This window comes from Helianthus annuus, chromosome 15, assembly GCF_002127325.2.
Source record: "Helianthus annuus cultivar XRQ/B chromosome 15, HanXRQr2.0-SUNRISE, whole genome shotgun sequence".
Lineage (NCBI taxonomy): Eukaryota > Viridiplantae > Streptophyta > Magnoliopsida > Asterales > Asteraceae > Helianthus > Helianthus annuus.
This window is the reverse complement of record NC_035447.2, coordinates 39,165,034-39,174,818: the sequence shown is the minus strand read 5'-3', so window position 1 is coordinate 39,174,818 and position 9,785 is coordinate 39,165,034. Positions and strand designations below refer to the sequence as shown.

General features: G+C 33.6%; 2 protein-coding genes across 2 annotated transcripts; both read right to left on the bottom strand.

The window, feature by feature from the left end:
* Positions 1–233: 233 nt before the first annotated feature.
* LOC110911406 (ubiquitin-conjugating enzyme E2 variant 1B) lies at positions 234–2,421 on the bottom strand. The gene is made up of 5 exons (XM_022156014.2): positions 2,266–2,421; positions 1,016–1,155; positions 796–921; positions 588–714; positions 234–462 (listed from the first exon to the last, which is right to left on the bottom strand). The coding sequence occupies exons 1-5, from the start codon at positions 2,291–2,293 to the stop codon at positions 404–406; spliced, it is 480 nt and encodes a 159-aa protein (XP_022011706.1). The 5' UTR covers positions 2,294–2,421; the 3' UTR covers positions 234–403.
* A 3,268-nt stretch (positions 2,422–5,689) lies between these two features.
* Positions 5,690–6,659, bottom strand: LOC110911405 (probable calcium-binding protein CML25). Its single transcript, XM_022156012.2, has one exon. The coding sequence runs from the start codon at positions 6,358–6,360 to the stop codon at positions 5,791–5,793; it is 570 nt and encodes a 189-aa protein (XP_022011704.1). The 5' UTR covers positions 6,361–6,659; the 3' UTR covers positions 5,690–5,790.
* Between the last annotated feature and the right edge of the window lie 3,126 nt (positions 6,660–9,785).

Genomic DNA, 9,785 nt, shown 5'->3' with positions numbered 1-9,785 from the left:
ATCCAGTTGGTAATAGGAAATTGGGTTCTATTATTCAGAAACTAATACCTCTTCAATGTAAAATACCAGAGTATTTAGCGACCAGACCGTATTTAGCGATACAGAACCTTATTTCATACTTCAAACTGGGTTCCTTTGTATCAAGCCGGATCTTCTTTCATGTAAACATTCTCAGTAGCATAAAAATTTACAAGCCTTTCCCTCTCTCAGCCGGCAATATTTGGATCAAAATCAACCGGTAAAAATATAAACTTAATAATAATAGCCAATGCATTCTTTTGACATTGGGACATTAACCATGATGATGATCATATTTAACCAGCATAAGTTGTGTTTAACAGGCAGGATTCAGTTAATTTAGGTAACTATATACGTTATAATAATTGCATCCTAGATGCTTTACTTACATAATACAACACCTCAGCACTAGTCCCTTTGGGTCCACCCGCCCCTCATCATTTCCTGCAACAAACAAAAGAACATTAAATATGTCGTATCAGTTTCTTTTATTGGCATGCATTTTAATGTTTTACCCGTAACAAAACAGTTGAGATATAAAAAAAAAGAAAAGAAAACGTTAAACGCACCTTCAGGAGGTTGCGTGAGTTTTCTGTTTTGCGGGGAGGCCATTTCTTTCTTGAGTCGTGTTAGTATGTCCTCCATTGTATACTCTCGTTTCCAATCAGCAAGCATGGGGAAAATAGACGGTTCAACCTGTTAAATTTACACCGCATGAGATTATTTACATACATATCATGTAAGTATTGAAGGTTTAACAAGGAGAATAGTACACACCACACCAGTCTCCGGATTCACACAGGTCATGTTTATGCGTGATTGAAATTTCACACTTGGTGGTTTCTCAGGATACTCGAGGCCACAAATTAGTTTCAGCTGATATATGCGCCCTTCATGAACAGTCTGACATGTAACAACAATGAGATAAAATACAACATACTTCTTATGTAAACGTGCAGTTGACAATTAAGATGGAAAAGATTTTGAGAAAACTAACATTAGAAGGACCGATGATAGTCCCGGTCCATGACTGCATGTACACGTCATCAGCATCGTCCATCCCGTAGCTTACGGTTCCATCACCGATTCCTTTTTCTCCTCTTTCGAGCTCTTCTAGTAATCTAAAGCTCCTTGGAACTATATTGAATTCAAATTCATTTTAAATATCATTAACAGATGAAAAACACATAACAGTTTATAACAGTTATTCATATGCAAGTCTGCACAATCATGCCAAAGGTAATTAAAATATTCAACCCATGCAAATAGAAATGCCCTGTTGTTAAATTACATAAGCTAATTTGTTCTGTTTGCTCTTTAAAATGTTGATCAAAGTCTAGATCTTTACTATACCATAAACGTCTGATTGCCAAAAAAACACAGATAACAACAAAAAGGCACCCTCAAATCATTCCAAATGAACCCTCTTCGGTTTTAAAAAGACACGCAAGGCGCTCAGAAAAATGCATCAGGACCTTGAGGCGGCGCTTCAAGTACACGTGGGCAAAATCTAGTCAAAATTAGGATGTTGAGGTCACTAATATGCTATGCAGTTAATATCAGGCATATACCAATTATTGGTCCCTATGTAAAATATCAGTGTCAGATATTGGTCAGAATATCGGTTACCAATATCATCGGTGATATTGACCGATTTTCCCTATATCAGTACCTTTCTTCTTAGTTCTACCATTTTTCTTTCTTCTTATTCTTATTGTTGCTAACTTGCTATTAGTGTTTTAAGTCTTTAAGTGTTAGTGTGAAATGCCAGTGTTTTAAGTCTTAGTCAGTTCCTACATGCTACAATTCTTGTTGTTCTTGTTCTGCAAGTTGCAAAAGGTTAATTTGTTAACGGTAGAAGTGTACACTGAATTGTTAATGTTAAATTGCTATATATATAAATTCTGCATGATATTAAAAGTACCGATATCCCACCACGATAACCTATACCTCAAATATCGGTCCTTGACCGGTATCCGATCTTTAACCGCATTACTGCACAGCTACTATGCAAAAATGACCAAAATGATAAAGAGATTATAATTATAACTCGTTTACTTACAGCAAAATATTCTGAACAATCTAACAAATCTAATAACCCTAGAGTTCACTAACCTAACAAACATGAACAAATTCAAAACCCTAAAACTTCAAACCACACAAACAAACAGTATAATCAGATCGAAAAGCAACAAATTACAGATTCAGATAACGATAACGGAAGTTTACGGAATGATTAGAACTCACCGACAACCGTTGATCCTTCCGTCCCCATTTGGATCGCACGCGCCTAGGGTTTCGGTGTCCGAGCAAGTTTAGTTATTTAAAAGGAGAGTGTTTGCATTTATTGTTGTACAAGGGTACAAGTTTTTATGCATGTTATACAATGCTGTAAAGGGTGTGTAGTTTGGAAGAAGTGAGAAGTGGGTTGGTAATAGTGATTCTAAATGTGTAATCCCTAAACTTTGGGGTGCTTTTTAAGCTGACCACTAAGGTATTTGATGTTGGTAGTTTTAGCCAGGGGTGCAAACGAGTCGAGCCGCTCGAAAAAAAAAAAAAAAAAAAGCTTGAAACGAGCCAAGTCATATCGAGCTTGAGCTCAAGCCTGATATGTTCACATGTCAGGCTCGTCAAACCTAAAGTGTAATATTAGTTTTACGACCCCTTATTCAAAGTTGTTTAGTAAACGAGCTGAGTCGAGTTTATTTGAACTTGTTTACGAGCCGAGCCCAAACCTAAAATAAGTTTATTTAGTAAATGAACCCGAGTACGAGCTTCACCTATCGAGTTTGCGAGCCTAAACGTGTCTATTATTTATATTATTTTGATTTAATATATTAACTAACAAATAATAAACGAGCCAAGCTCGAGCTCGAGTTCTCATAAGTTAATCGAGTTCGAGCTTGAGTCTATTCGAGCTCGGGCTCGGGCTCGGCTCGGCTCGTTTGCACCCCTAGTTAGCTCTTGAAGTTTGTTTTTGGTGAAGTAGTAAGTAGGTCTTGTTGCAAGATATCGCTATAAAATAACGCGTGTATGAAGTCATCTTGTGTCCAATCTTGCATTCAATGGATAGGAGACGTTGGATGATGGAAATCGGGTGTGGGTATGAGAATGATTTGCTTTTAGTTGTATCAGTGTTACGACATAAATGGTATAAATTGTTACTAAGAATGTTATTTAGGATGTTTGCAATAGGACTTGACTTTGCATAAATGTGTTAAAAGGTTTTGATCGGTAATTAAGCAACTGACATACTCTTTAACCGAAGAAAGTTGAGAGATCTTATAATCATACATTCGATTTTACTAGTCGATTTCTAGAAAACTAAATACGTTAAGGAACTTTCCTTTAAAGGAAAATTAAGTTGTGTCGATAACCTAAGTTAGTAGAGGACAATGTGCATATGGCATGCGACTATGACACACTAATACTTTTGAGAACCTGAAACTAGAAAAGTGGATGATAGGAGTAGAAATCAATACATGAAATATGGCTACATAAAAAGGCGATTTCCTTAACAATGAGTGAAATGATTTTTGGATTCCAACTGATATGTGCAATTCAGAAAGGGGTGGCGGTGCAGCTTGTTGCCCGTCTACCTTCTGTTTTGATGTAACTTGGCAAATATTTAATAAAGAATCATTTTTTCAAAAAACAAAAAAATGATATTAAGGGAATAGCAAGACTAACATGTCTGAAGTGATACTTGTATCAAAGTTCTAGCTTTATCATGAAGAGTGTGATCTTATAAAAGAAGATAGATTGTCTTGTAATAAAATTAGTACATATCTTAAGATATTTTTTTTTCAAGTATCATTCTGTTATTATGTATATACGAATGAGGATAAATTAAAAGGGAAATATGGGTGAAAAGATGTGAAGGATAAAGAGAAAAAAAATGTCGCTTTTGATCCTCGAATTCTTTTCTAGGGTTTAGCACATATCATACTTTATCTCTATATTTACATTCGTATAAATAACCAATAGTTTATCCGACCAAACAAAGTTGGTGTTTTGCTTAAAAAGATCTCATTTCTTCCTTTAAAAGGAAAATATATATACATATACGTAAAATAAGACTTGCGTCAAAACAAGAAAAATATGCAATTATACGTGATTAGGTTATTTCATGAAATGCAACATGATAAATAAGGTTTTAGTTAAACATGAAAAATAGACACATTGATGAGTCAAAGAGATTTTAGAAGTATCTTATGATGATTGCTAATGCGTCGATTAGCGGAGAATTAAATTCGTGAAGGAACATTTCCTTATAAAATTTTGTGTCGATAACCTATACCAGAATAGAACAATATGAAAAGGGTACACAACTACAACACATGGTAATTACCATAGACATGCAATTAGGTTATTTCACCATATATAAAATGATAATCATGCACAAGTTAAACGTAAAATGTAGACGTATGGGCCAGTGAGTCAAAAAGATATTTTAGTAATATCTTGTGATGATTGCTAATTAGTTGATTACTAGAAAAAGAAATTCGTAACTGAATATTTTCTTAATAGTTAACCTAAATCAGAAAAGAAACAATGTACAAAAAAGAATACGCAACCCGAATATGAAGTAAGAACCAAAATTGTGAAATAAGGTACATAAATATAGTCATCCTCTTTTAAGAATGGGTTCTAAGGTTTACGGATTGTATAGTCGTTGGCCTTTCGGTAAAGTGATTAATAGCAATACTAACGTATGAAAGTTTTACCTTTAGCATGAAGAGTGATAACATAGAAGAAGAAGATTGTATTCTATATTTGTATCAAAAGTCATACTTAATCCTCTTATATTAATCTTTTTTTTTTCAAACAGACATATATATACTTCTATTATATCATACATTTATATGGGTGAAGATAACTAAAAAGAGAATACAGAAAAAAAGGTATGAAAATCGAGTCAGAAAGTGTTTTTTGTTGCATCTTTTCTCCTGGTTTTACATTGGTGTATATATGACCATAAATTTTATCGGACAAAACAAAGTTAGTAATTTTTGTATTTCGTCTAAAGAATATTTTCTCTTAAAAAAGAGATAGATAGATACGTAGAACAATACAAATTTAAATTGAAAAGATCATGTGATTACACAAGACGTGCGATTAGACCATTTAACAAAATACAACATAATAAATAATAAATAGCATATGATTATACGCATAAAAACTATATTTGATTATAAAAACTATTTTTTGAACATAATAAATTACAAATCTACACATTATTAACATGTTAAATATTTAACCATTGGCTCAATTAAATATACAAAACACAACATATAATGATTTATCCAACTAAGAAACATGCATCATAACCTCAATTAAATATGCAAAGTCAATTCACAATAATTTGCATGCACAAATAAACATCTAAAACACCATTATATAAAATATATATAGATCTAGAACAAAAATAAACCAATCATCCAAAACCCACAAACCGGCCAAACCAACATCCTAACCAGAGCTTAAACGAAGTGAGAGCCAGACTCTTAAAATCCAAATTGATGGAGACCGGACTATTAAAAATCCAATATTTATACCGCACAAAAAACAGTTCAAAAATTTTCAGTAAATTCAACACTACTAGCGAAAAATGGATAAACAATTTCACCGAAAATCTGAAAAAAAAAAAAAAAAAAAAAAACACATTCTCTTTTCTTTTTTAAAGTTCATATTTCAACTTTCTCAACTTTTAACTTTCAACTTTCAAAACACTAAAAACTTAACCGATAAACAATTTCACCAAAAATGAAATCAACTATTCTTGACCCCATTAAACCTCACGCCACTCATCATCATAACCCTAAACTCATCAAAACTAATCATCCCATCACCATTCACATCAACTCCGGCGATCATTTTCCGGCAATCTCCGATCGAACACTCCTCCTCCAACCGCCCTAACACATTCTGCAACTCCTCCGCAGAGATCAGACCATTCTTATCAGTATCAAACACCGAAAAAGCATCTCTCAAACTCTCCAACACCTCATTCGAATCAACATCCTTCGTGTTCAGCTCAATAAACTCCTGCAGATCAATGAATCCGTCACCGTCAGCGTCCACAGAGTTGATCATGCTCTCCAATTCGTCGTCCGTCGGCCGGTGACCTAAACTCCCCATTATTGATCCGAGTTCGGAGGAGGAGATCTTTCCGTCGCCGTTAACGTCGAATTTTTTGAAAACTTGTTGTAGTTCGGTCTCGATCTGGATGCGAGAGTTGTTGACGGAATGGACGGAGTTGACGGACGGTGAAACGACGCCGTTGTGGCTGTTGTCGGTGCCGGATTTCTTTTTCCGGTGGAATAAGTTCTTCAGTCCCATGGATTTGTGAAATTTGAACGATTTGAGATGAATTTGAAGCGATTTGAGATGAATTTGAGTCGATTTGTGATGAATTTGAACGATTGGAGATGTATTTGAATAGATTGCACGGTGAATTTATGAAATTGAAAGGATGTGACGGTTGATTTTGCGAATGATAATCGATTTCAATGTGATATTGGAAGAATTTGAATCGATCGAAGGATGAATTTGAAAGGATTTGGGGATTTTATGAAACCCTAATTTGTCGCCCCAATTTTAGGTGTGATTAGTTTAACTTGGAATCAGGGTGGGGTGTGGTCCCCGTATGAAATCCAATGAGGTTTTATAGATGACAAATAATAAGCACAAAGATGCAGGAGAGTTGTTAATTCATTTAATTCATGTTGACCAATAATATTAGTTTACCAAAATGTTTATTTATTTATTTAATTTATTTATTTATTTATTATTTTTTTTTTTTGATATCGATCGAGTGTGACGGTGTTGCTATATGGAAAGAAGCTTGTGGTTAACGCATTTGAACAAAGAGGGAGGAAGATAACGATGAGGGATTTGTGTGATGGTCGATGGTGATTCTTGTGTGGCTGGGTTTGAGAAATCATAGTAAGGAAACACGTAAAACAGGAGAGAGATTTTGCGAGCTTTAAGAGGACGATGAGGATGATCATGAGAAAGAAACGGGTGAGGGCGTAATAAAGTTGTGAATCAATGATGGTCATGAAATGAAAAAGGTCAGTGAGGATGAATGGAGATTTGGCAAGGAGTTTCAGTTTAATTTTGGTATTTTGTTATTAGTTACATGTGTAATGATAACTTTTAAAAAGTAAGTAGACTGCGATAGTGTATCAATATTGTTTTTTTGCATGTGCATGATTAAATAGAAACTTGAATTTTATATAAGATCCTCCGATTTTGAAACGAAACCCATATCGATTGATTGTGATAGTGTAGCTATATTGAAGCAATGTTATGGCTACGTATTTGAACAAAGAAAGAAGATGGCAATCAAGGAATATATGTGGTGGTCATCGGTGATTCTAGTGTAGTTAGGCTTGGGGAATGACAATAAGGAAACAAGCAAAACGAGAGAGAGTGAGAGAGGGAGAGAGGGGGGGAGGGAGGGGGGGGGGGCAATGAGGATAATCATGAGAGAAAAACAAGAACGACAGTTATGAAGTGACAAGGCTAGGGCTACAAGCAGTGGGGATGATTGGAGATTCGCCAAACGAGTTTTGATTTAATTTTAAAGTTGTGTTATTAGTTACATGTGTTAGTGATCATTTAAAAAGAAAGTAACTTATGAAACTAATAAATATAAATTAAAAAGGACCAAACATGTTACAACTAAGTTAACAATTGAGATTAAGTGTGATTTCCACAAGTTAACTTAATATAAGTTTACCGCATGCACTATCTTTATAACTTATATGCAATGTATATACATAATTTGGATTTCAATAATCCAAACTATGATTCGCTGGCTAATAATAATTCATAATAACAATTTGAGCAACGACTCTTCTAACTTTCACTTGCATTGTTAAGAACGGTCTTACTTTAACGAAGAAGTAACTCCGTCTTCCCTATACATGATGTTTTATGGCATTTTACAACATTATCATCAGGACAAGGATGAATAAAGTGTTCATCATGTGCTTATGGGATTGCTTCTCTAATAGAGTGAGATTGTCCTTGACAACGAAAGTAAAAGTTAGAAATGTCATTGGTTAAACTATGGGTGCATATTATTATCGAGTTATAACTTGGGTTATTAAAATTTAATTTGACTATTAAAAGGTATGTTAAAAAAAATTAATTTGACTCTTAAAAGGTATGTTAAAAAAGAATTTTGGAAATTTAATGTTTTTAATTTTTAATCATATGTTAAAAAATAGGATTCTGAAAATTTACTGTTTTTAATTCTTAATCTTGTGTATATGTTTCTGTTCTTGATAAGTGGCGATAAAATTAAAAATGGTTATAGTTTTGAGTTTATATTTATTGCTCTGATTATATACTTTTTTTTTTTTTTTTATAATTACTCTATCAAAAAGTAAAAGACCTTTTATTTTATAATTACTCTATCAAAAAGTAAAAGACCTTTTTTTGTAACGAATAATTTTTATTTTACTTTAGCATATTTGGTAAAATGAATACAAATTTAGAATATTGAAAAAAGAACCAACTCATATGTTCAAAGATCTGAGTTGCTTCTAAAGTCAATACTTAAACCCAATCTAAAAATAAAAAATTAAAGACTTTAGTCAGTGATGAATGATATGTTTACTTAAACCTGGCGCCAATGAGTGAAGGGAAGTAAAAAAATTGGTTTTGAGGTCATAGGTCTTAAGTTTAAATATAAGTTTAACCGGGTTTTACTGCAATGGGCCTTCGGGCGACTGGAGTTAGTGGGCTTGGGCTACTTAGTGCTCTCTGCAGTCGCGGGCGTATAGGGTTGTATTTTGCCATTGGATTACCCAGGTAGCCGGTTTTTATTTCATTGGCCGTTAAAATAATAAAAACCCATTTGGGGGCAGTTCATGAAAAGTAGAGCGATTTGAATTGAAATTCAACTTGAAATCATTTTTATGCAAACATTTATGGGCAATTAATGTTTCAATGAAAAGCTCAGTAAATAATTTAATGTTATTATTTTGTTCCTTTTTAAACGATAAATCATATGAATTCAATTTTATTATTTTGTTCCTTTTTAGACGATAAATCATATTAAAAGTATTTTGGTAGTAAAAAAAAGAACAGAATTATATTAAAAGTATTCTGGTAGTAAAAAAAGAATAGAATTATAAAAGTGTAAAAATTTTTATAGTAATTTACTGAGCTATACACTTCATAAAACCCCTAATTGTTCCAAACCACCAAATCCGCCTTCGACGGGGCTCGAACCCTTGATCTCAAGGGAAGCAACACCTTAGCTCCGATGGCTTTGTCAATTAACGTTGTACATTCATAATATGTAACGTTGCTAGATATATGTAACGTTGTACATTCGTACTAGTTCAGTTGTATTTAGTGTCTATTTGGTATACATATAGAAACTGATGTGGTGACTAGAAGTTTTGGGGCAAACATGGATCAGTTATGAGGTTATCAATGCCAGGCCAGCTAACATTTTAGAAGAAGAGAAATGGCTTTGACCCATCCTTGTCTTTTCTCGGTGTCCTTGTATTGTAACTTATGGTGTAAACTGTAATGTGTATACAACATCTTGTTTGGCGGTCCGATTGGTGTAAATTTAAATTTCAGAATGTTTCTATGTAGCTGTATGTGGTTATGCAGTGAATGTACAAGGATATCGTGGCGTTGCCTGCACATCTTGCTGGTTGTTGGCTTTGTCGGTTTTATAAAAAAATCGATGTTCAAAAAACAGAAGGATTAAAAAGTAAAATCTGTAATCTATAATC

Excerpts from the sequence above, each read along its gene's own strand:
- LOC110911406 (XM_022156014.2), bottom strand. The coding sequence starts at position 2,293 with ATGGGGACGGAAGGATCAACGGTTGTCG. Across the intron at positions 1,156-2,265 it reads GGAAGGATCAACGGTTGTCG|TTCCAAGGAGCTTTAGATTA; the intron begins GTGAGTTCTAAT and ends AATTCAATATAG. Across the intron at positions 922-1,015 it reads CTATCATCGGTCCTTCTAAT|ACTGTTCATGAAGGGCGCAT; the intron begins GTTAGTTTTCTC and ends GTTACATGTCAG.
- LOC110911405 (XM_022156012.2), bottom strand. The coding sequence starts at position 6,360 with ATGGGACTGAAGAACTTATTCCACCGGAAAAAGAAATCCGGCACCGAC.